The sequence below is a fragment of the Malaclemys terrapin genome, chromosome 7 (genome assembly GCF_027887155.1).
Source record: "Malaclemys terrapin pileata isolate rMalTer1 chromosome 7, rMalTer1.hap1, whole genome shotgun sequence".
NCBI classification, from domain to species: Eukaryota; Metazoa; Chordata; order Testudines; family Emydidae; genus Malaclemys; species Malaclemys terrapin.
In genome coordinates this window covers 58,839,074-58,866,395 of record NC_071511.1, presented here as the reverse complement: position 1 = coordinate 58,866,395, position 27,322 = coordinate 58,839,074, and the positions used below count along the sequence as shown (strand labels likewise).

General features: G+C 46.2%; 1 protein-coding gene across 6 annotated transcripts in view; it reads left to right on the top strand.

Moving 5' to 3' along the window:
* The window catches only part of MARCHF8 (membrane associated ring-CH-type finger 8), a 165,765-nt gene that overhangs the window by 124,609 nt on the left and 13,834 nt on the right, over positions 1-27,322 (top strand). For all 6 annotated transcript variants that reach the window (XM_054035426.1, XM_054035427.1, XM_054035422.1 and 3 more), the window contains one exon: positions 1,141-1,191. In XM_054035426.1, coding sequence (XP_053891401.1) covers positions 1,141-1,191 — 51 coding nt within the window. The remainder of the gene's footprint in view (positions 1-1,140; positions 1,192-27,322) is intronic.

Genomic DNA, 27,322 nt, shown 5'->3' with positions numbered 1-27,322 from the left:
TGGAACGGACATGCCCGATCACACTCACGACTAAATCACATTACATGTAGAAAGTGGAATGGATGGGTGGAACCCAGAGGTGCTCAGCTAACGATGGTGATGAGCACAATATAAATACCTAAATGTCAGATTGGCAGGTGAGGGAGGTAAAGAGGCTGCATAATGTATTCCCTACTGGATATAACTGTATGGATACTTGTGGAAACAAATACAGCACCTGATTAATTTCAGTTACATGACTGAACAGAATCAGCAGATCTTCTGCAACTCCAGCTGTCCTGGTGTTTCCAGCTCTGTACAGCTCAAAAGCTTGTCTCTCTCACCAACAGCAGTTGGTCCAATAAAAGATATTACCTCATCCCCCTTGTCTCTCTAATATCCTGGAACCAGCATGGCTACAACAACACTACATACATATAGTGTTTCCAGTGTGATAATGCTCAGTGTTCCTCAAGAAAAGGCAGTTCTGTGGTATTTTGTACAGATGCTCCCTGAGTTACGTAAACCCAATCTACGCAAATCCAAGCTTACGGAAAAAGTTCTGTTAGATAGAAATAGGAAGGTTTTTGGTTTTTTGTTGGTGTGTGTGTGTGTGTGTGTGTGTGTGTGTGTGTGTGTGTGTGTGTGTGTGTGTGTGTGTAATGGTCGGAGATGCGTAACTCGAATTTTGCGTAAGTCGGAAACGTAAGGCGTTCCAGAACGGAACGCTTGCATAAGTCAGGGAGCATCTGTATTATGAAATGTCATAATGAGTAAGGACTGTAGGATTTCTCCTGCACTGGTTATAATTTCGCGGATAAGAGGGGTGGGAGTTCATTTCCAAAATAACTACAGTACAGATAAATGGCTTTGCAATATTGACTCAAAACATTAGGGCACTATCTTAATATTCCCCAGTTCATGCAAGTCTTGTCTAGTTGAGTTCGGTGTGGTAATATAGACATTATAGAGATGAAAGGGCCCAATCATACTTCCACTGGAGTTTGTGGCAAAACTCAGATTGACTCCAGTAGGAGCAAAATACTATAAATATCTTCTGCTCTGGTATTTCATCTGTTTATTTGACTGTTAATATCTGGTTTAACACTTCCATCCATCAGCTCTCTGTCACTCCAATGATCCTTTTCTGTTCTCTTTCAGAATGAGAAGGCTTTGGGGCATTCCGTGAGCCGTTCCAGTAACATCTCAAAGGTACGGTATGCAATGGATTACGGTCTTCAGTAAATTTGAATTTGTGTGGTTTTGTTTTTTCAGACATGTAGGATATACATTCTGTAGTGATCAATAGAAAGCACATTTATAATGATGGCTAATTATAATGGAAGAAGGCACTCTGTCTAAAAATTAGAATTGTGGATAATCTGTTTCTGTGACATACCAAGTGTACAATCTAGACTAGTAAATAGCTGTGTCACCCCTGCCCTCTAACCTGGAGTGCCCTTAACACTGCTTTGCTGTTGTTGCCTCCACTCCTGGACTGCTCACAAACAGCCTCCAGCATGTAAGTCACTCCCAGCTATGGCTGTGTGCACTTGCAGCCTGCCAGTAACACCTAAATTTTTACCAGCCTGAATTATACTACAGGGTGACTCCCACATACTCCCAGTCCCAGATTTTCTCCAGAAATGTACATCTTGTACTGCCCAGCTCTTTCCTGGACAATACAAGCTCATATAAGTCCATCATTTTATTAATAGAAATGATATGCACAAATTTTTATTGCCTCAAATGAAGTTTCCCAAACACTTCAATTCAAACATGCTGGATTATATAAAACAATAAACAAGTTTATTAACTACAAGGGGAGAGATTTTAAGTGAATACAAGTAATGCAATAGAAAAGTTAGAAATGGTTACAAGAAAAATAGAAATAAAATGCAACTAGTGCCTGACTTAACAAGCTACGTTAAATTCAAAGCCATGTTTTTCTCACCACATGTTCTCAACAATCTTACTGGCTGCACTTCTTAGGCCAGAATGCCTTCTTCTGTGTAATGGCTGCTTCCTTTGTTCCTTCTGGTGCAGTGAATCAATGGACAGTGAGAGAGAGGAGGAAGTGGGGGGGAGCATTGGGGTGTCTGCCCCTTCTTTTTATAGTCCAGTCCTCCATTTGAGAAGCATCTCCAGCTGGAAGCATGGCGCCAGGCAGACTGTGTGGACAGGAACTCCTGCTGTTTCTTTGCTAAAATGTAGATGTTCTGCCCATGCCCCTTTTCCTGCCAATGAATAGCCACTTAGCAGGTAGTGGCCCATTGACCTTGTTTACACCTGGCTGAGGTGTCAGCTTGTCCTTTGTCTCGGAGGAACTGGTTTGGCCACTCCACAGACTTGGAATGTGTTTTAGTGAAACCATACAGTGGAATCTTATAAGTTTACATACAATGTTGCTACACATATTTTATTAGAACTTTAATGACCAGCAAATGATGAGTTTTCAAATGATACCTCACAAGGCATTCCTTGTACAAAGATTACCACAATAGCGTGCAAGGGCTGAATACAGGGTTATGCCTGTCACAGTTCCTAATAATGGAATAGTGTTTAGGAAACTCATGCATGAAATACTTCTGAAAGTCATTTCCCTTTAGCCTTTTCAGAATATGGGATCTCAGCTCAAAGGGCTGGATTGTGGGTAAAGCCACAGATGGCATGAGGGGCTGTGCTGACTCAGGCAGAATTTCTCCTGGGATGGACAGGGTCCAGTCCTTCCCCCACTGGAGTAGCTGATACCAGTGGTAGTGATAGGTTGGATGGAGGAATCCTGCCATTCAAGCAGTGCTAGGACCATGTCTGTGATTGGCCCTTACACAAGTGGAGTTGGGGGGCAGTTCCCTGCAATGTTTTCTTCCTCCTGTTCTACTGCTCATGGGCAGTCTCAGTGGAGACCTTTGGTATATCTGATGTGGCTGAGTCAGAAGGCTTGGGTAGGTGGCCGTTTAATATTTGAGTGCTCTGCCCTCTGCAGATGACACACGGGAGATGATCCCTTCCCCACAGAGTTTACAGTCTAAGGAGTAGATTGTCACTTTGCAATCTGCCCTGAATAAGGGGTGCAATGTAATTGTACCACCCGAGGAACAGACCAAGGCGGGAGCAATGACTCTGAGAGGCTTTATCAGTAGCAGGTTACAGTCCCCTCCCACCATGCTGGCTCAGCTCTGCAAGTCAATGAACTGAGGCCGGGGGATTGGAGTCAAGGCTCTGCTCATTCCCTGGCCCTGCCCACCCACTCCCCGCCCAGAGGAAGTTTGTTGTCAACGAAGCACGATATTTGTTCCCTGGATCAATGTCTACAGTTACGCTAACACATGTATGCTTGTTACACGGGACTCAGCTCAGTTAGCAGCAGGACTTTCCACTGCCCCGTAGGCTAGACAAACGCTTAAGGCAAAGTAACCCGACATTTATAGGCTGAGGCAAACAACTGAAATATACAGCTTACACACCACCTTATGTATTTTTTGACATCTGTTTGTTACCTCCCTTTGTTCCTGATATCTTGCTCAAAACATCCCTATTAATCATTCTGTCAAACCATCTTATCTTGCACTAGATTGGGATGTATCTGTACTAACCTTGAAATGTACAGTAGAACCTCAGAGTTACGAACACCTCGGGAATGGAGGTTGTTTGTATCTCTGAACAAAACATTATGGTTTTTCTTTCAAAAGTTTACAGCTGAACATTGACTTAATAGAGCTTTGAAGCTACTATGCAGAAGAAAAATGCTGCTTTTAACCATCTTAATTTAAATGAAACAAGCACAGAAACATTTTCCTTATCTTGTCAAATTTTTTTAAACTTTACCCTTATTTTTTTGAAGTAGTTTATGTTTAACACAGTACTGTACTGTATTTGCCTTTTTTTTTTTTTTTCCCCTCTGCTGCTCCCTGAATGCATACTGCCGGTTCCAAATGAAGAGTGTGGTTGACTGGTCATTTGATAACTCTGGTGTCCATAACTCTGAGATTTTACTGTATTTACATAACTATCTAATACCTAAAACGCTAGCAACAACTCTACCAAATCATAAACTTATAAACATCTACTTAGATACTTGGCCTAACTTTAATTCATGGCCTCTGGTTCAGGCCTCAGATCTTGTACCTAGTGCTCCAGGCTCTCTCTGCCACATTCCCCTGCGTTTTGTCTTTTTTGGGGGGAGGGTGTTTACCCATCATCCTGGAAAAACATAGTGCATGGATTGAATATGACCCAGTGATCATATACACTGTTTCTTGGCTGTTTTGCTTTGCCCATCCATAGATTCATGCCCCAGATGTCTAATGGTCTGCATGTTCCCTTGTACGACCTGTAGACGGTTTTCTTTTTCCAGATATTCTTAGTTCCATATGCTGGGCCTGGGAGTGTTAGGTTTGGGACTCCATATGAGGGATATAGTGTTAAATTCATTTTTAAAAACCGGGATAGGCACTATTACAATATAGTCTACAGTTTTATGTACATGAGTAAAACAGGAATTTGCAATAGTGACATCACAATTGAGGCCTTTGTATATACATTTTTATAATTAGTTATTACACGGTACTCTACATCCATGTTATAGTTTGCCCTTACTGCTGGTTGCCACCATCTAGGAAGTTTCTCTCTTCCATTGGATTGGCCTGAGTTATTGTGGCCATGCAGTGAAGTTGTGATGTCAACAACTTTCCTGGCATAACAAGCTGGATGTGGAGCTCTTTAGGTTTGCATCGCTCTGTGATACTCCAGTAGTTGATGTAGATCCAGTTGCTTCTTGTAGATGCTGTTTTCCAGATAACTTACTGAATGGACAGTAACCAGTTTAACAGATATTGCTGTCAGGATTCAATATTGGTAATTTGATACTAAACAAAATTGTTCTGAATAGTATGTATCTTAGTTAGAATGTAGTATTACTGACCACAAATTATGACTGGGTGCTAACAAAAAAAAAAAAAAAGTCTATACAAATGGTAAATAACATACAGCAGTGCTATGCTGAGTTGGTCAGACTATGCAGAGTACATCACAGCTCCAGAGTTATACAGAAACCTTCTCCCTTTGTATACATTACACATCTCATTGTCTTTCTGTGCATTGCATCACACATTGCAGGAACCAATCCCTGTGCAGCATGCGCTGTCCACTCACTGAACATGATTCAACTTCCTCTTTACCTCATCTCTGCATTCTCTGTACCAAATTAGTGGTGTTAATGGACAAGGGTCCTATGGGTGCAAAGAGATTGGTCACCAGTGACTCCCAGTCGGCGTTGTCTGTCACGGCCTCTCTCACATTCTCCCTTATCTTCACACTTGGCCATAGGGCATGGGTCCCAATCTGAGTCAGAGAGGTGAGGTTCAGACAAAACCCATCCAGGCTCCCCTGGCATGGTTTTGTCCCCACTGAAAAGCTGTGATATCCGGATTCCAGAGCACATACTGTGTACCGGAGCTGTACCACCTCCTGCACTCTCACTTTAATGACTTGTTAGGCCCAACCTCCCTTGCTTGTGGTCAGGTTCATTTGGGCCAAACACTCACGGAACCATCTGTGCTTGATTCATTTACAGCAGTCTGTGTTTATTTCATCTCCTTGTGTTGCCATCTCCACAGTGGATAATGCTGTTTATAAGTCTATTGTACCCATACTGTTAACATATACCAATTCTTTAGGACACCCTGTCCATCTGGGAATAGTACTCCTGTTATAATTGGCACAGTCAAGTTATTAATTTCATGTGGTTCTCAGGGTCCAGGACCTTCTAGCCTTGCAAATTGCAAATATTTTTTTCCAGTGGTATGAATTCCTTTTTCCACTCATATGATCCAGGTAAGTGTGCTGTTTTAACAACCTTGATCACTTCCCCCTTTTTTTTAATGGCTTGACCTAATCCATCAATTAGTGAGATAATTTTAAAATTTAATTTCTTAATATTTGCTAATTTCATAGGGAGACCTGAACTCCCCGAGTCACCCAGTATGGTTGTCACAGTGTCCCTGCTGGCTCTACAGCTGGGTTCTGTTTACCTACACGTCCACCAATCATTTTGGGCCTACTAAAATAGAATTGTTTTGCCTAGAAAAACCCCAGACTTGCTTATATGCCACAACATTCAATATTTCTTTACCAATTTGCTTTTTTCTTGCCTTTATATTGTTCTCTGCAATTAGTTGGTTAATTTTTACTTGTATTTGGTTAAATAGTTTAGCAATGTCACCCACATTGTAAATGGTGTTCTCTTTCTTCAGTAGCCAAGCCCTAAATACCATGAATTACAGGTTCAGAGAAAGTTTCCGCTGTCTGGTGGTCACAATAGTTAATGTTCTGTGATAAGCGCATATATCCAAATATATTTTTATATCACCCCTGTTTCAATAGGTCTCCAGATTCAAATAATCTTGAAATGTAACCCATAATTGCATCTAGATTTTGGAGTCTCTTATTTTGAGAGATACCAGACTGTAGAACAGGGGTTCTAAAACTGGGGGTTGGGACCCCTCAGGGGGTCACAAGGTTATTACATGGGAGGTCGTGAGCTGTCAGCCTCCACCCCAAACCCTGCTTTGCCTCCCACATTTATAATGGTGTTAAATAGATAAAAAAGTGTTTTTAATTTATATGGGGGGGGGGTCGCACTCAGAGGCTTGCTATGTGAAAAGGATCACCAGTACAAAAGTTTGAGAACCACTACTAGAGTAATCTTTTGCCCAACCCTTGAGTCTTGTGCATGTTCCTGATAAATGCTAGTATATTAATTAACAAAGAAGTATACAGCAGTAATACAGTTGCTTTTACAAAGTAGCCAAATTCATCCATATTTCAATGTAACCCTTCTGCCAGTCAGAGCTGGCAGCAGGAAGGGCTGGGTTCAGTATGTAGGGGTTCCTTTTTAACAGTACAACACAAAACCAGCTTGAGCCCCCATCCAGTGACCGGGGACAATTAGATACCACCACCTGGGCACCTCTAAGAGTCAATACTTCCCCTGTCGCAAGGACCGAGTCTGAGTATAGCAAAAACTTTTAATAAAAGAAGGGAAGTAACCCATCATTAACTTGGGAAAACACGGCAAACGGGGTTCATAAACATAAACCATGAGTAAAAGATCCACCCCCAAGTAAGTTGGGCAGTGTCCTTTTCCCTTAGGTTCTTAAGTCCAGCAATCAAAAGTCCATTTAACATGCCCGTCCCTTCTCTGCACCCCACTCTCAGTTGTTGTCCTTGGACAGTGCAGACCCAGAGTTCAGAGGTGCATCTGCAGAATTCACCTCCCGCCCTGGTTGGAGGGGGGAAAGAAGGCACCTTACTTGCTCCGCTGCCCAGGCACTTGCTTGCCGCGTTTCCCTGCCAGTCGCCCTGATGGCCGATGGCCACACCTCTTTGCCAGGCTCCACTGCTTTCTACCAGCTGCCCTGCTAGCCGATCACTGCACCTCTCTAGGGGGCTCCGCTCTGGCCCTCTCCGCCAGCTGCCTTGCCAGCCAATTGCCGCACCTCTCTGCGGGACTCCCCTCCAGGCCCCTCCACTGTCTGATTGCTGCATCTCTCCAGTGGCCGCACTGGCAGCCGATTGTTGAGATGTCTTCAGACCCCACCATTTCACACAGCTCTCAGTCATTACTGTTCTCAGTGATCTCAGCTGTTAGTGGGGGAGCCTTACTGATGGTGCACACTGGGCAGTCTCTTGTATCAGAGACACTGTTCCAAAGCAGTTCTAATACTCAGACCTAAGTATCAGTGGTTTTACCTCTGTGGTGTGTAACAAGACTCTCAATTGAGTCTAAATTAGCTCTGATATTACAGTGAAGAGTGGAAGAGTCAAATGGTGTCTATGACCCTTAAGCAGTGACCACCACCAAGTACAAGTACCTGTCCCTACCCTCTCTGGGCTTTGGCACCCATATCCCCTGCCTAGCGAGTGTTGTTTAGTTGAGGGTGAGTCCATCAAGTGGAAAATGCCAAGTACAGTTCTGCTGCCCTTGATTCCCATTAACAAGGATAACAACCTTTTATTACTCCTGCCCCAATAACAAGGAGCCTGGGGATCTAAGACCAGCCAAAAGTGATCATTTGGGCAAGCAGTCCCATCATGCTGAGCACCTCGGCAGGGTGGGTTTGTCCATGCAAACGAGATCAGCTCCTGAAGTCCTCTTCCACAGCTCATCACTAGATGTCAGAGGAGAGCTCATTCAAACTTTGCTTACATCAGTAATAAAGGTTTAAAACCACAGGCACATGAACTTATTTTGCTCCATAAAATACATTTGCAGAAGCAATTTGATGCCTGATAGATTGCCAGTCGTGGATAGATTTCAGTCTATTGCAGAAGGCCTAAATAACACCCTCTGCACAATTTAAGCCCTATGTTAAGAGTTAAAATAATATAATAATAGTGGTAAAACGGTATGAAAGACTTCACACTGGGGAAAGTTCTCCCTACATGTGTTCATGAGCAAGAGGCTGATTTTGAAGGTCTTTATATATTGCTGAATTCAGAGCAATCGATGCATACTGTACAAGTGCTTGAGACTTAAGTCTCAAAACTGCTCCTGTTGCAGAATACAGAAATGAGTTTTGCCATGGAATTCAGTGGAAGCTGAATCAGTACAGAGGTGCACAAACATCTGCCAACACCTCAGGATATGCCTGTGCTTTGAGCTGGGAGTGTGATTCCCAGCTCGAGGATGCAAACCCATCTAGCTCTGTTAGAGCAAATACACTAAAAATACAGTGTCGCCACTGTGACACAAACTCCAGGAAGGACTAGCTTAGGGTCTCAGATGTGTAGGTTAGGGTTACCATTCGTCCGGATTCCCCCGGACATGTCCGTCTTTTTGAGCTAAAAATAGCGTCCGGGGGGAATTTGTAAATGTCCGGACTCTCCCCCTACCCCCCGCATGCAGAGCACGCGCGGCTAACAGTGCAGCCGGCCGGATGGTGCCACTTACATGGGGCTCCGACAGCCAGAGAGAGCCCCTCCTCCTCCCCCCTGCAGCAGAAATTACTCCCTCCCTCCCTCCCTGCATTCGCAGATCGTCTCCGGCAGTCTGGAGCTCCTCCCCCACTGCTGCCCAGTGTGCTGGGACGAGCGGCTCAGGCAGTTCCTGAGCAAGTTCACCGAGACATTAGGCGAAGAAAGGCCAACAACAAGGGGGCCAGGGGGTCGGAGAAGGGCAGGGAGGTTTTGGAGGGGGCAGTCAAGAGACGGGGGGGGGGTCGGGAGTTCAGGGGTGGCTTTCTGGGGGTGTGGATAAGGTTTTGGGCAGTCAGGGTACAGGTAGGGGGTAGGGTCCTGGGGGGCATTTGGGGGGGGGTCTTAGGAGGGGGCAGTTAGGGGACAAGGAACAGGGAGGCTTAGGTAGGGGGAGGGGTTCTGGAGGGCAGTTAGGAGCAGGGGTCCCAGGAAGGGGCAGACAAGGAGCGGGGGGGGGTGTTTGGGAGTTCTGGGGGGGGGCCTGTCAGGGGGCAGGAGTGGGGAGAGGGATTGGAGCAGTCAGGGGACAGGGAGCAGAGGGGTTTAGATGGGTTGGGAGTTTTGGGGGGGCTGTCAGGGGGTGGAGAGTGGTTGGATGTGTGGTGGGAGTCCCAGGGGTCTGTCTGGGGGTGGGGGTGTGGATAAGGGTTGGGACAGTCAGGGTACAGGTAGGGGGTAGAGTCCTAGGGGGCCAGTTAGGATGGGGGGAGGGTCTCAGGAGGGGGCAGTCAGGGGACAAGAGGCAGGGAGGCTTAGGTAGGGGGTAGAGTCCTGGGGGGCAGTTAGGGGCAGAGGTCCCAGGAGGGGGCAGTCAGGGGACAAGGAGCAGGGGGAGGGTTGGGGGTTCTGAGGGGGGGAGTGGGAGGGGCAGGGGCGGGGCTAGGGCAGGGCTCCTCCTGTCCTCTTTTTTGCTTGCTGAAATATGGTAACCCTAGTGTAGGTACTTGGGGTGGCTAGCCTGTCCTTCCACTCATGCTGCAATGTTTACACTTTATTCGAGTGCACTAGCTCAATTGGAGCTAGCATGAGTCTGTCTCCTTGAGCTGGAAATTGCACCCCAAGCTCAAAGTGTAGACATACCCAGATAGAGGAACATACAGACATGGTGTAACTTAGAAAAGCTGCCAGTTGTGCTTATGCATGCAGAGCTGGACCCAAGTTGCAAAATTAAATTCCAGATGTAAATGTCCCCAAAGCTTAGGAGTGAGCTGGTCAGATGTTTTGGTTTGGCTCATAATAGAGAGAGGAGCCAGCTGCAAAGTTGAGATCTGGATCCAAAATTCCCCACAGTTCAGGGTGTTTGGATTCAGGATTTTGGTTCCAGCCCTCTTCTGTTCACAGGAGCGGATTTTTTTCCAACGATAGAACAATGGGTGCTGTGTACTGTCAGGATTGCTAAATAGGTAGTTCATACCACAGCACTTATATCATTTCCACAAACTTATAGTTTCAGGTATTCAGTTTGTTTCTTTGTTTGTTATATTATTTACTGTTAAACCTAAATCCATTTAATGGCTGATGCCTGCACTAGACACATACCTAATGGAAATAAAACCAACACTGTTTTTCTTTTTTGACTTGCACATCAATGCTCAGTGCCTGGATCTGGTTTTCTTTGAATTCTAAGCAAAGTAAAGGTTTTCTTGGTGTCTCCTTGGTGACTGTGTTTGTTTCAGGAATTGTGAGTGGGTGTGAATGTATGAGGTGGTAATATATAGTTGCATGGCTTTTGTGGTTTTGAATTGGACATTATTTGTCCTTAGCAATCTTAACAGTTGAGCAGAGCTTTCTGTATGTTTTGGGGTCCCAATTTGCACTTTTGAAATTCTCAAAGTCCCATGGACTTCACTGGAAGTTTAGGGTGCCTTAACAATGCCATATCAGTCCCTAAAAGCTATAGGGATCAGTGGGATCCTAAAGCCTGTTGTAGCTTTCACAAAGAGAGTTGTGTTATGAGCACCACTCATTAGCAAGTGGACAATTCAGAAAGCTGAAGATTACAACTTTTATGAGAAATTGTTGCTATAACAAAAATACGTTTTTTCTTGTGTAATATTGTGAAGAGTGTAGAATTTTAATGAAGTCAGAAGAAAAGTTTATTTGGCAATTCTGAGAGCGAGAGAAGTTGCTTTCCACGTTAATAGTCTTGATTTGATATGCCTGATTCCAAGTTGAATGTCTGGCCTTGCAAAGGGCACTGTATTAGGCCTTAAGCATGTACTTGGAAGCCAGTGTTTCCTAATGGCGAGAGCACAGGACTAGGATGCAGGAGACAAGGTTCTGTTCCCACTTCTGCCATTGGTCTGCTGGGTGACCTTGGACAAATCATTACCCCTCCTTGTGCCTCAGTTTCCTCATCTGTAAAATGGGGATAATGATACTGACCTCCTTTTTAAAGCACTTTGAGATCTATGGATGAAAAGTGCTGTATAAGAGCACTATATATTTAGGACCAGATTTGCCAATTTTACACCAGTGTAACTAGGTGAGTAGAATTACTGATGTAACAGACTGGTAAATCAGGCCCTTCATATGCTTATAGGTCATTTCATGCATGTGACATTTAATTTATGGCTAATGGAAACTTATTAGTCATAAACTGTTAATGTTTTAATATATGTTTTTCTATGTGCAGTAGTCAAATAACACTGCTCTACAGCCAAAATGCTTCTGAAATAAATGTAGTCAAACTTTACTATTTCTGGGTCACTGAGAACGAAAATGATACTTAAAATTGTTGATTGGCTCTAGTTTTCAAGATATGCTATTGGGTCAGTATATACGACCCTTGACTTGGGAATGGCAGAGGATAAGTGAGTTATAAAGGGAAGGGATCTCAATTTAAACCAGAAATGACTAAAATACATCTTTGACTGGATCCATGAATAAATCTATGACTGGGTTTGGACAGTACTTGCTTTTTAGGCAAAACAATAAATGATGCAATCTGAAGCTGGTATTGCATCATACATGATATGAATTGCATCATGTTATTTCTAGAAGTCATGGATGATGCAATCATAATGAAGCTTACATCACTCTGCTGAACAAATTGCCCTATGTCAGCTCTAGAAATCATACAGTGTAGTGCTCTCTTATTTGTCAGTTTTTGATTTTGCAAAGGGACACATTTCTGTTTAGCCAAAGTGAGCAGAGATGCCTCGTACTTGTGTGAACAGTGCAGATAACTTCTGCTATGTTTGTGGTGAAGTCACTTTTGCATCACAAAAGCTCAGTATAACCACTATGGTTAAGAAAGCCTATCACCTTTATTTTGGCTGCAAAATTGGAGATCAGGACAAGAGGTGGGCCCCACACATATGCTGCAGCACTTGTGCAACAAATCTTCGCCAGTGGTTGAACAGGAAAAGGAAATCTATGCCTTTTGCAGTGCCAATGATTTGGAGAGAGCCAACAGATCATACCAGCAATTGTTACTTCTGCATGGTGCCTCCAGTTGGGAAAGGTGTGTCAAAGAAGAAAAAGTGGACTGTGCATTATCCAAACATTTCATCAGCTATATGCCCAGTACCCCACGGAGAAGGACTGCCAGTTCCTGATGCACCAGAATCATTCTCACTTGAGTCAGACGAGGAAGAGGATGAAACGTCTGGTCCTGAACCATCAATGTCACAGGACCCACATTTTCTCCCATCCTCCTCCTCTGAACCACACCTCATAACTCTGCTGGACTCTCCTGGCAGATGATGTTAGGGTTTCCATGTTCCATGACCGTCAAAAGGATTTGTCCCATTCTTCTTCATGGAAGGTGATCTTGTAGCCTGCAACATCATCGATGGTGTGATGGCAGCCCTCAACATCGTTCACGATCCAGATGAGTGGAGACTGTTCATTGATTCATCGAAGGCGAGTCTTAAAGCTGTTTTACTGCATAATGGCAATGTTTTGCCATCAATTCCAGTTGGTCATGCAGTCCATATGAAGGAAACCTATGACAACATGAAACAACTTTTGAGGTGCATAAACTATGACCAACATCAGTGGCAGCTTTGTGGCGATTTGAAGGTTGTTGCTCTCTTGCTTGGTCTGCAGACTGGATACACAAAGTACTGCTGTTTTCTCTGTGAATGGGATAGTAGTGCAAGAGATTCCCACTACATCAAGAAAGATTGGCCACTCCGACAGTCATTGGAGCCAAAAGCCTTGGTTGCAACATGTCACTAAAGATACATTTTTTGCACTCTCATCTAGATTTTTTTCCACCATTCCGGGGAGCAGTGAGCGACGAGCACGGCGAGCGATTTCACCAGGACATTGCAACAATGGAGAAACACTATCAGGGCAAAGGGAGCCCATCAATGCTTGCAGACTATTGCTGGACAGTGACAAGAGATGCTCCATTTAATGAAGACAAGAGACAAGCCAAGAAGCGCCGAGTAGACATTGAATAGGACTAAACTATGTACATAATAGTTTTTTGCCTTTTGTTTCATAATAAATTTTATTTATTTAACCCTTTTGCTGATTTTTAAAGTGTTACGTAAACAGGACAGGTGAAGTATTATCATGTAAAGCAACCATAAACACATGAAAAGACCTAGGTTTACAATTTATGATTAAAACTCTACTATCTACACAATATACATAGACATAAAATGTAAAAACTTAAATATCTTAGAAACAGTAGCCTATCAGTTGTTTTAATTGTCATATTTGAATTCAGCACATCAAAATACATAATAAATAGCACATTTTATCTCTGAAGCAGACGACTTCTCAAAAATTGTAGACCAATGTAATATACAGCTGATTAAGAACTTGTCCTCGTTGGCTGTGGATTTCTAAATTATTATCATTAATCCTGAAGTCCCTCTGTACAGTACCAGTCACTCATGGTGTAATTCAGAGGTCCCCAATCTGTGGGTATCCCCCCCAGGGGGGCACTGAGGAATGTTGCGGGAGGTGGCTGGAGTCCAGGCCAGCTCCCCCCCCCCCCAGGGGGGCAGGGAGAGAGTGCCATCCTGCTCCACGCCTGGCCCTGACCCCGGGTGCACCCCTGTCTACGTCCCCCCTCCCAGAGCCATGGCCCTGCTCCTGGCCCCAGCTCTAAGGGTCGGGGGAGGGGGTACAAACAGGGGAAAAGGGGAGTGTAAGGTAAAAAGTTTGGGGACCACTGGTGTAATGGCTCAGAACTTGATTCTGCATTGCTTCTAAGCAGTTCCATTCTAGTCCATGCCTTGGCTGAGACACCCAGATGTATTTAATGTGTTGTTTTATGGATTTAAATGAAAACACTAAAGATAAAGAATGTTATTAGGCTTGGAAAGATTACATTTTTATCAGTAAATGTCAGTAAACATCAATTTCACCATACACACACAAACCAGTATAAAAATATTTCAATCGATGATAATCAAAATGTGTAGATAGACAAAGCAAGAAAAATGCTGCTTGAGAACTTCTTAGAGTTTGATTTAAGGATATTTATTTTGTGTACTTTGACATGTGATGTTGATTATTTGTGTTTTAACAGTTACAAAAATTTAATTTTTTGAATCTCAACAATTACTGTCACTAAATAATTGTCTGATCCCCCTCATTGTTTGACATCCCCTATAATTCCCCACAACTATGAAAATTTAAATAATAAAAATAGAAAAAAAAATGCTTCAAAATAAACATCTATATTTGTAAAAGTTATTTAAAAAAATCAAATTCGTCAAGACTAAATATTATGCAGGGATACGATGGAAAGTGATAACTGCTCCTTTGGAGCCACAAACAATGCATGGTATGATTCTGTAAAAACTCTTACCCTATTGACAGGTTTCAGAGTAGCAGCCGTGTTAGTCTGTATCCGCAAAAAAGAACAGGAGTACTTGTGGCACCTTAGAGACTAACAAATTTATTAGAGCATAAGCTTTCGTGGGCTACAGCCCACTTCTTCTGTAGCCCACGAAAGCTTATGCTCTAATAAATTTGTTAGTCTCTAAGGTGCCACAAGTACTCCTGTTCTTTTTACCCTATTGAGTAAATTTACTCATGTGTGTGCCTTTTGTAGGATTGACTGCTGGTTGTGTAAGAGTAACTGGGTTACAGAATTGCTGCCTTACTAACATGAGATCAGTGGATGTTGCATCATATTTGCAAGGACTGGGGATGGTCTAGCTGTTAGAGTGGGGGACTGGAAATGACGATACCTAATTTAAGTCCTAGCTCTGCTGCTGATTTGCTGTGATATCTTAGGTAAATCTTGTAACCTCTCTGTGCCTCAGTTTCCCCATCTGTAAAATGCCTGTAAAATGGCTGTGATCATGCCTACTACCAAGAGCTGATTTTTAACAGTGAGGGTAATTAACCATTGAAACTTACCAGGTGTTGTGTTGGATTCTTCATCACTGGCAATTTTCAGATTGGAAGTTTTTTTAAAATATATGCTCAAATTCAAACAAGAATTAATTCAGGGAAATCCTATGGCCTGTGTTACACCGGAGACCAGACTAGAAGACCATAGCGGGCCCTTCTGGCCTTTGGATCTAGGAATGTATATTGAAACAGCTCCAAAATAGTGTGCAGTAAAGGCCTTGTCTTGCTGCCATTGGATTCAATGGCACATTGACATCATTCATGCAGGATCAGCCCATTAATGAGTGTGTAACCGTAGCATACTTTTGGTGTTCTTAAAATAGGTAAAACCATCCGCCTATTTACACAAAGGGCTAGATGGTGCCTAGGCATCCCTTTGTAGGAAAATGATACGATCTTGGTCCTCGCATTCCTGGTATGCAAGGCTAGTGTAGCTTGACACGGAGAGAGGAACGAGACTCCACAAAGGCAATGGAGGCAGCTGAGAGAAGAGACATGGCTCTACCATCCCTCCACACCAGCTGCCTATGCTGACACCAGTACAAGGTCATACACAGAGCATATAAGTGTCCTTAGCTGGACATCATCTTTGCATTAAACCTAGAATAATTGATTTTTGTATGCCTTGCATCATGCATGGACGATCTGTGCACTTGTTCTGGTACCAGCAGCAATGTTTGGATGGCACGAGTTGGAGCACTTGAGGCAACCCCTTATGAAAGAAAATAGCAGTGGCCTCTCAGGCCTCCACTATCCTGGAGCCCCCAGAAGCACTGTTCCTGCCTCCAGCACAGTCCCTCTGGGCATGGCTTCTTGGATATGTCCCCTCCTCAGACCTCCAACCCAGGGTCGTCCTTACCCATACACAAAGTACGCAGCTGCGTAGGGCACCAGGAAATTTGGGGCACAGCTGCGTGCTGCTCCAGCGGCCAGCCCGATCCCCTGGCCGGCAGAACCGCCCAGGAAAGCTGCCCCACCCCCACTCCACCCATTCCCCAAAACCAACACCCCTGCTCCGCCCCTACACCGTCTCTTCCCATCTCTACTCTGCCCCAACCCCGCCCCCACTCCACCCCTTCCCCTGAGGACTGCAGCAGGGGTTGGGCACGCCCCACATTTACCGCGCAGCAGGAAGTGGAGCGACCTAGCCCCAACCCATTCCACTGGCTCCCTACCCCCCAAGTCCCAAGGTGGGGAGCCGCTGGCTTGTGCTGGGGGGCGGTTCCCCCTACCCCCAAAGCCTGCTGAGGCCTGGGGCCAATCCCTCCCCCTCCCCCACGGGGGGCTGCATAGGGCACCAAAATGTCGAGGGACATCTCTGCTCCAACCCCAAAGCGGAGAATGGAGTCAAGCCACAATCTTGTCCTAAATGGTGAAAAATTTGGTGTGTGTGTTATGTTGGGGGGCGAGGGGGTTTGACATAAGCAATTTCCAAGGCAATCTGGAAAGAATGTTAAACTCTGAACTCTTAGAGAATGCTTAACCTGTATGAAAACGCTATTCAGATGTTTGATTCTTTAAAATACAGCTTTTAAATTTTATAGTAACCCAACTAATGCTGCAGAGTAAACCTGTTTATTCAAATCATTAAATGCTCTGCTGCCTTTATTAACCCCTTGTAGCCCTCTGAGTTTGCAGACACTGTACTGTATAAGAGCAGCCATGTAACTGAAATAGCAAACATTGCATCTGATCAGCTATGCACTGAGTCAACACAAATGTTGAAATGCATGTGAACAGAAACAATGCACACATCTCTTGCAGTGACTCACAATTCTAACTGTTCTCTTGAGGCCCAGATTTAGCTGCCTGCTACTTATGCTCGGCATTATCCTTAAGTCTTGATTCAAAACCATTCACCATTTCAGAGATGATGCAATATAATAAACTTGCTGCCTTATTATTGCATGTCCTTCTCCCATCCCCAGCTCTCCTATGATGAACTGGAGGGAAAAGATTGGGTTGTTTTCCGGAGGCCAAAGTCCCAGATCAGCATCTAGCCAAGAGAGGGTGCTGAGCACTGGGCTAGGGAACCCTGCCAGAAGCAGCCGAAGGAGAGCAAAGGATGAGGTGTGGGAGGAGCCTCATGTGGAAATACTGGGGTTTGTGTAGCCATTTCCACACCAGGGGGCCTGGCTTTTGTCCAGGCCCCTCTCTGCTTTCTCTGTACAGTATTTAGAGCAGTGGTCATCAACCAGTAGATTGCAATCTCCAGCCACTAAAAGTCCGGTGGCGCAGTGGGGCTAAGACAGGCTCCCTGCCTGCTCTGACCCTGCGCCACTCCTGAAAGCGGCAGCATGTCCTGGGGGGAAAAAGGGAGCTAGGGGAGGGGAGGCATCTCCATGCGCTGCTCCTGCCTGCAAGCAGCGCCCCCGCATCTCCCATTGGCCAGGAACAGGGAACTGCAGCCAATGGGAGCTGCGGGGGCGTGTGGAGCCACGTTTCTCCTCCCCCCCCCCCCAGGAGCTGCAGGGGTGTGTCTGCTGCTTCCAGGAGCAGCGTGGGGCTGGGGCAAGCAGGGAGCCTGTCTTAGCCCTGCTGCACCGCTTACCAGGAGCCGCCTGAGGTAAGTGCCGCTCAGCGGGAGCCTGTACCCCAGCCCTGAGCCCCCTTCTGGAGCCAGCATTCCATACCCCCTCCTGCACCCCAACCCTCTGCCCCAGCCCAGTGAAAGTGAGTGAGGGTGGAGGAGAGCAAGCAACAGAGGGAGGGGGAGATGAAGTGGGCAGGGCCTCAGGGAATGGGTGGGGTAGATCCTGGGTTGCACTTAAATTAAAAAAGTGACCTTGTGCATAAAAAGGTTGGAGACTACTGATTTAGAGCATTCCATTAAAATCCGCTCTGATCCCTTAAGGTGAATCTCAGCTTGAGTCTTTCCTTTTATGTTTTGAATTAAATATTAGCAGCATTTCCGAGCACATTGAGCTAGTTAGGCCACCTACAAGATGAGATGTGAATATTTGTAACAGGAATCATTATAGAGAGGGCCAGATTCCAATCTCAAAGCTGTTTGTGTGAGGTAACTCCACTAACTGGAGTAGAGTTATTCATGAATTACATAGAATAAGTGGGCCAGATTCTGATCATTCCATTATCTTACATTAAACCAACATTGTAGGTCTTTGTCTAGAAACCACCTTTGATTAGGGTTACCATACGTCCTCTTTTTCCCGGACATGTCCGGCTTTTTGGCAGTCAAACCCCCGTCCAGGGGGAATTGCCAAAAAGCCGAACATGTCCGGGAAAATGGCGGCTCTACTCCTCCCTGACTCTTCGGCTCTGTTTAAGAGCCGGGCTGCCCGAGCGCTACCGGGAGGGGAAGTGCCCTGCTGGGGGCGCAGGGTCCGGAGGCATGGGGGCTGCCCGAAGCCGGTAGCGCTCGGGTAGCCAGGCTCTTAAACAGAGCCGAAGAGGAGCAGAGCCTCCAGCCGCAGCGGCTCTGCTCCTCTTTGGCTCTGTGTAACTGACACAGTGTAAGTTACGCAGAGCCCCCGTGGCTGGAGGCTCTGCTCCTCTTCCGCTCTGTTTAAGAGCCGGGCTGCCCGAGCGCTACCGGCTTCGGGCAGCCCCCGTGCCGCTGGACCCTGCGCCGCCGGAGCCCGGGACGGGAGGTGCCCGGCTGGGGACGCAGGGTCCAGAGGCATAGGGGTTGCCCAAAGCCCGAGCGCTACCGGCTTCACGGTTTGCTGGGCAGCCTCCAGACCCTGCGCCTCCGGCTGGGCGCTTCCCCTCCCGGGCTCCAGCTGCGCTGGGGAAGCGCCGGCTGGGGGCGCAGGGTCTGGGGGCTGCCCGGCAAACCCTGAAGCCGGTAGCACTGGGGCAGCCCTTTCCCCCTGGCTGGGAGTGGAAGGGAGGAGGGGGCGGAGTGAGGATGGGGAAGGGGCGGAGTTGGGGCGGGGCTAGGGGTGGGGAAATGGGCGGGGCCAGGGCCCGTGGAGGGTCCTCTTTTTTTATTTATGAGATATGATAACCCTACCTTTGATGAATAACTGGCTTTCAGACAAGCCAGATAGGAAAGTAATTAAACTTCATGGAAGCCTCTTCTTCTAAACACAGATAACTAGTACCCCGAAATAAAGTCAGTGGTACACAGTAGTTCAAGGAAAGTTTTTACTGTACTTGTGATTCAGGGTTTCTGACTTCAAACAAAGGAATTCTACTAATGAGACGATTAAATTAGGTCACTAATGAAGTTAGTCTGTAAACAGTTTCCTTCAAATTAACTGTAGTGTTTCGCTTTGAAGTGTCTGATGGAGCCTGAAATGGCTGATGTAATATATGGAAATATCTCCAGGTCATCTATGTGCTGTGTCTTTTGTCTGGAGGGATAATTTGAAGGCAGTGGGGATGCTCTCCTTCCATAGTCCTTTCAGGGGTAATCTTTGAAAATGGTAATACTGGGATGGAAGCAAAGAAATCAAAAGTTCACTCTTTTAAAAAATGTAAATACTTTGTCTTTTCTGAAGGTCTGTACAGCTGTAAAGCACACTGTAAAGTATTAAATTATTCTTAGGCTGAATGGCAGCCAGTGCAGATGCAAAGGGTAGCCTAAGCTTGCTATGAAATTTAAAATCCATTTAGGCTGTTCATCAGCTTGGAACAGATTTAGAAAAGCATATGAATACACACATGGGCTGTTGCCTAAAGCTTTGGTGGATTCAATGAATGCTAGTCTATAGAAATGCAATCCAGATTTTTCAATCACTGAGCTTCTCTTGTATCCCATCAGATGACCAAGTCTTACTGAAAACAACTGCTACTCAAAGGTATTCTTTTCAAGTACCTGAGCCCTGGAAAAAGGTGGGTGTTGGGTGTGTATGTGTGGTGCCTTTTTAAACAAAGCTGTTTTTTTCAGAGCTAGAGGGACAGTAGCTGGTAAAGCAGGCAGGAAGAAATCTATAATGTGAAGATTAAAATACGTTTGTATATTCTTTTTTTCCTGCCCTCAAGGCATGTAAGCTGGTGCTCAGGCGCCATGTGATAATACACTTACATGTGTTGAATAATCCCCCAATCTCTGGTGCTCTGTATTCAGGCACTGGATTCTCCATGTTAACTTCATTGTTTATGCAACTAATAAGAGCATCTTCAAAAGGGAAATGTGGGGGAAGCAGCAGGGGAAGAGTAGAGTTCTCTCTCCTTTCATACTCCCTCCGTCCAAGAAGTGTATTTTGAGGCCATTTTAAAGACAGAGGGTCCAATTCTCTCCCTGTAGAGTATGAGTAGTTCTCATGGACTTCAATGGGAATTACTTATACCCTCGGAAGATGGTGCCTTACGCCCTCAGAGATTTTAGAAAGATAAATGGCCCATTTTCTAGTGCTTTAGAAGTGGATATCACCACAATAAGCTCCCTCCGGAATCCTTCAGTAGGGTTTCCTTTTGGGAAGCCTGAGTGGAAGCTGACTTCAGCCTGATTCCAGTTTCAAGGAGAGTGCTTAGCCTTAGATGTGTGTAGATTGTATGGTATGGAAAGGAGCAAATGTGGAAAATAGTGTCCCAGTGACCCACTCCAGAAAAGTCTGTTACTTCAGAACCACTGCTGGGAGTACGGTGCAAAGCTGACTTCCCTGAAGGTTTCAGGTATATTTTTCCCTATTTTAATGTAGTGTTTCCTTCTTCATTAGATGTCTAAATCCCTGCCCTGCTTCCCTGAAAAGACAGGAATGATAGTCTAAGGCCATGGCTACACTACAGGGATTATATTGGCATAGCTACGGTACCGTAGCTATGCCAGCATAACCCTGTAGTGTAGATGCAGCCTATACTGATGGAAAAGGTCTTTCCGTCAGTGCAGGAACATCATCTCACTGAACTCACAAAAGCATACTTCCGCCTACCTGGCTGCATCTGCACCAGGAGTTAGGCTGGCAAAGTTATGTCACTTGAGGGTGGTTTTTTGTACCCCTGATCAACATAGTTGTGTTGACCTGAATTTTAAGTGTAGTCCAGTCCTAAGATACTACTACTGCAATGACTTCAGAGCACACTTAGGATATACTAATTTTTCTGTGGCAGTGGGACTGAGTTATTCCAGCTATTCTGCTATGGTCTCCTGGTTTAGTTCTTGACCATTCTCCATCTCTGCAAGGCATTTATTCCAGGTACAGACTCTTCCGTCAGTACATGCTTCTTACCATAGTTAAAAGGACCTATGCCTGATAGTAAAGGTTTACAGGACTGTGTTTAATGCTCAATCCTGCTACTGTACTATCCAGCACTATGGTATCTGAGCCCTTGAAAACAACCTCTCAACTTCCACTCCTGTGCCCCGATTTACTTGGAGACCACCTGTATTTATGTTGGCTACTCCAAGCAATGGGCGGGGAAGTCTTTGGACATATAACACTGTGCATCACAAGTTCTCCTTATTCTTTATTAATTGCAGTAGCACCAAGGGACACCAACTGATGATTGGAACCCCATCATGTTAGGCACTGTACAGATACACCATGAAAAGACAGAGACCAGTGTCTGGGGATTGAACCATAACTAGAGTTTCCAGCCAATTTGTTTGTGTGTTTTGCTGTATTCAAATAAGCTGTGAATTCATTTCATGCTCAGGAAGGCGAGGCGTTGACAGCGCCGGACTGAGCCAAGCAATTATGGTTATTCTGCAGTGTCTCCAAATAATTTATGAATGTATCCCTGGGGTTTAACACAAACCTCCTCTACCTTCCTTACTCTCAAGTTGCTGCATGTTTCATGGTAATTCTTAGAACAGAGCGTTAAAATTGTTCATTGGTATTTAGAAATATGTTGATTGTTGTGAAGTTTGAAATCTGGTGATAATGAGTCTAAATATTTCTTTGATGATCTGTCTAACCTTTGTATTTCTACCATACTCATCACTGTGGCATATTACCCTGGGGGCCAAATCTTGTAGCACTTAAGGCAAAAGTCCCATTGGATTCAATAGGAATTTTGCCCATGAAGGATTGCAGAGTCAGCGTAAGCATTTGTGGGACTGGTACCCAAATCTGTAGAGCCTGGGACAGCTGATGTTCCCCCAGGAGGCCATGCAGAGCCATTAGGTGCCACAGGCAGTACTGCCCAAAGGGACCAGAGTGAGAGCACCCTGCAGCCTTCGATTGGCCCATGCTCACTGTTTAATCCTAGAGGGTGCCCTAGAAAGTTGTCTGGGCAACTACACAAACTTCTGACTTGCTGCAACTCCAGACCTCACCTTGCTTTCTGATATCCAGTCTCTGACCCCAGTCTGACCCTGACTCTTGCCTCCTGATTCCAGCATGCAATCGCTAACTTGCAGAGGGACAGTGGAGCCTGCACAGGCTGAGAGGGGAGTGCTGGTGTTGCCTGTGGCTGTAGGAGTCAGGGAGCTGACACGCAGTGAGCATAGACAAGGCTTCCTCATGCTAAGGGCCAGAGGTAACAAGGTGCTTCACAACCATGGGTACCCCTGGAAAGCGTCACAGGGAGCACTCAGCTCAGTTGAGCAAAGGGATGCGAAGGTGGCATCCTTTGTGTCTCCCCAATCATGAGCCAGATGTGGGCAGATGCAGGCTGCTCTAAATTCCACCTGCATCTCCAAAGGATTTATACAGCAGCTGGGATTAGCGAGATGTCAGAGAGCCCCAGTCATGCCCACTTTGCTCCTACAGCTGTGAGGGGAAGTGTGCAGGAGCTTCTCTGACAGTTCTGTGCCGGGGGCGGGGGGTGTCCCCCTAATACTGGAGTGATTCTGAGAGCTGGGTAGACTAGCTGGCGGATTTCATTTTCTTTATTTATCTATCTATTTTATGTTGGCAGTGCAGCACAGAGTGGCTGGATCACAACACAAAATCAGAGAGGGAAGCTGGTTTTGTGAATAATCACTGACCTGGAACTCGGGGGAGCTGGGTTCGATTCTTGGCCCCGCCATAGACTTCTTTGTAACTTTCTGTGTTGCTTAATCTCTCCTTGCCTCAGTTCTTCATCTCTAAAGCAGGGAAGTAATGATGCTTCCTTTCCCTAACGCTTTGTCTGTATTTTTCCTATTTAGATTAGAGCAGAGAAAGTCTCTCTCACCATAGATGTATACAGCATCTAGCACATTAGGACCCTAGTCTCCTTTCAGGCTTCAAGTGTCACCGTAACATAGATAATAAAAAGGACTAAGATTTTTTGCCTGCTGTTGCAACTACATATGGCAGCATTGGCAGGTGTGGGAAAAAACTTCACCTACTTCCTACCACATTTTTAATCAATGGATGAATTACGCTTGGGCGGGGTTTGTTTTTAACTGTCTTCAATGAGTAACTTGAACATTTTGTTTGAATATGACAAGAGCTGTTCTTTAAAGCTAGGGATAATTACTATTACCAAAGCACAGCCTAAAGTGGGACGACAGTACTGTATGCAGTCACCTACTCAGAGGAGTAGATAATTAGGAATATTCCTTAGCCATAGCCAGATCTACATCATGCACTACAAAGAAAATTGCTTTGTTTTGGTTTTGGGGGGCGGGGATTTGACTAGTCAGATGTGCAGCACTTAGTTGTGGGCAGACATTACTGTAAAAAAGGTGCTGAGTTCCTTTGCTAACAGGATTGTTCAGAGGAGAAAAAGGAATTAGAATGACAGGCTATCGCAGGCTTCTTTCTAATGGTGATCCCAGAACTAACTGGGCTTCAAGGGATTATCACGTTCAAACTCACTGTGATTACCTGAGTAACAACACTGGAGATTACACGCTGACCCTGCTGAATTGCATCAGATTGGAATGTTGATCTACACTATTCGCCATGTGCTGACCTTTCTTCTGGGGCACTGCTGTGGCAATACGGAGCAGTTTGCTAATTTATTTCCCAGGATTCATTCTAGGTGCTCTGGATCTGATTCTCCTCTCACAGAAACTGGTGTTCATCAGGAGCACGTGCACTGAAGTCAATGCAGTAAAACCATGTAAAACTGGAGTTAGTGATGAGGTCTTTTATATGTAGGATATGCACTGTGATGTCAGCATAACAAAAAACCTAATACAGTCAAGAATGCTTTGAAAAACACTATCAGCTATTGTACGTATTTTAACTAATAATACTTAGAGACATACTATAACGTGTATAAAAGCTGGAGTAAGTAGCAGCAGCTATACTGTTGTTAAGGTTTTCTAAGTGTTTATATTCCAAAGGGTCTCTTTCAGTTGTTTATAATGTCCTCAAACTTTTATCATTCAAATTATTGAAAATTTCTAGGTCTGGTCACTTTCTGAGGTTAAATTTATTTTTGGTTTGGTTTGTGTTTGGTGGGGAGTTTGAGCAAAAACAATCCTGCTGTTTTTCCATAGGAAGAGAATGGGGGAAAATACACCTTTCCTATAGGGTTACCATATTTAACAAATAAAAAAAGAGGACCCTCCATGGGGCCCTGGCCCCGCCCATTTCCCACCCCTCAGCCCCGCCCTAACCCCGCCCTAACTCCACCCCCTCCCCGCCCTAACTCCACCCCCTCCTCCCTCCCACTCCCAGCCATGCGAAAAGGGCTGCCCGAGCGCTACCGGCTTCACGGTTTGCCGGGCAGCCCCCAGACCCTGCGCCCCCGGCCGGCGCTTCCCCAGCGCAGCTGGAGCCCGGGAGGGGAAGCGCCCAGCCGGAGGCGCAGGGTCTGGAGGCTGCCCGGCAAACCGTGAAGCCGGTAGCGCTTGGGCTTCGGGCAGCCCCTATGCCTCTGGACCCTGCGCCCCCGGCTGGGCATTTCCCCTCCCGGGCTTCGGCGGCGCAGGGTCCGGAGGCATGGGGGCTGCCCAAAGCCCGTAGCGCTCGGCTCTTAAACAGAGCCGAAGAGTCGGGAGGAGCAGAGCCGCCACGGCCGGAGGCTCTGCTCCTCCCCTGACTCTTCAGCTCTGTTTAAGAGCTGAGCTGCCCGAGCGCTACCGGCTTCGGGCAGCCCCCATGCCTCCGGACCCTGCGCCGCCGGAGCCCAGGAGGGGAAGTGCCCGGCCGGCGGCTGGGGTCCGGAGGCCAGGGGGCTACCTGAAGCCCATAGCGCTCGGGCAGTTCGGCTCTTAAACAGAGCCGAAGAGTCAGGGGAGGAGCAGAGCAGCCATGGGAGGGGAAGTGGCCGGCCGGCATTTTCCCGGACATGTTCAGCTTTTTGGCAGTTCCCCCCGGACGGGGGTTTGATTGCCGAAAAGCCGGACATGTCTGGGAAAAACTGGACGTATGGTAACCCTATTTTCTATTATAATTTTTTTCAAGCTTTCGTGAACAGATCTTGCACTTTAGAGATTGAAATTTGACAGGGGCGTTTCCTGAAAAACAGGTACTTATATCAGTGACAATCTGCTTAGATTTGACTGAGTTCTAAGAGTAGAAAAAATGTACTTCGTGCGTATCCTCTGGTTTTTATTATACCGTGGTAGATTTCTTTCTGAATGTACAATATCCCAGCATTCTTTTTGTCCAATGTACGCATGTGTATGGAAGTTGAAAGTTAATCAATGGATAGTTTCTCCATGTTCTGTTGCAGTTGTGCATTTGTGCATAAGAAAAATGAATAAAATTTCTCACATGCAGATGGAATATCATTTGGGAAGATTTAAGAAATGAAACAGAGCTTCAGACATTAAGCTTGCAAAGAGAAGCACTCAGAAATCAGTAAATGCCACAGTTAAGGTTGTATGTGCATGTGCATTACAATACAGTCTTTAATTTTTTGGTCATGTGGTATTTTTGTGCAGGATCGCGGTCTTGGGATCAAATTTACACTCTGTGTAGCATGATGCCTCTGCAGCACTTTCTGTCCTGCAGTGAGTGGGGGGAGGGGGGGCCCATCAGGAAGTTTTGATTGAAGTGTTAATTTTTAGTTTAGCTGAGTTGATGCAAAGAGAGAATTTTAATGTAACTGTTTCTGTCCATTCTTGGCTTTCACAGCCTCTTAGAGCCTCACTTGGATAGTTTTAGGTTTTCCACTTATGCGGTTGAACCTGGAATAAGACCAGCATTTCTACTATCCATCTCTCTTTCGAGGGGTTTATAACTCATCAATAATATTTTACATTGCACTAGAGCCAAAGCATTGAACAAACTTTGGGCTTGATCTTGTTTTCACTGGGAGTTCTGCCATTAAGGGTTTGCAGGATTGGGCCTTGTATGCATCCAGCACCACTGAGATGCAGCCTCCCCTGGGGAAGGGAGCAGCAACAAACAGTGCACACCAGTACTGTTCTACAGTGTAGGGGCGGGAGGTCCCCTATTCAGACAAAAATTGCCCTAGGGACTAAAGTGGTCACTGTTGTAAAGTAGGGTTACCATATCTAATAAATAAAAAAAGAGGACCCTCCACGGGCCCTGACCCCGCCCCTTTCCCCACCCCTAGCCCCGCCCTAACTCCGCCCCCTCCCACTCCCAGCCACGGGGAAAGGGCTTCCCCAGCGCTACCGGCTTCATGGTTTGCCGGGCAGCCCCCAGACCCTGCGCCCCCGGCCGGCGCTTCCCCAGCGCAGCTGGAGCCCGGGAGGGGAAGCGCCCAGCCGGGGGCGCAGGGTCTGGAGGCTGCCCGGCAAACCGTGAAGCCAGTAGCGCTCGGGCTTTGGGCAGCCCCCCCTGCCTCCGGACCCCGAGCCGCAGGCCAGGCACTTCCCTTCCCGGGCTCCAGCTGAGCTGCTCTGCTCTGCTCCTCCCCTCTCAGACTTTAAAAGCCGAGCTGCCCGAGCCAGCACTACCGGCTTCGGGCAGCCCCCCCTTGCCTCCGGACCCCGAGCCGCCGGAGCAGAGCAGCTGGAGCCGGGGAGGAGAAGTGCCTGGCCGGTGTCTCGGGGTCCGGAGGCAGGGGGGGCTGCCCGAAGCCGGTAGCGCTGGCTCGGGCAGCTCGGCTCTTAAAGTCTGAGAGGGGAGGAGCGGAGCAGAGCAGCCGCGGGAGGGGAAGTGCCCGGCCGGCATTTTCCCGGACATGTTTGGCTTTTCGGCAATTCCCCCCGGACGGGGGTTTGATTGCCAAAAAGCAGGACATGTCCGGGAAAAACCGGACGTATGGTAACCCTATGTAAAGTCAGCCTGGCCCTTTACTGAAGCATGCTAGACCCCTAGTTACCATTGCG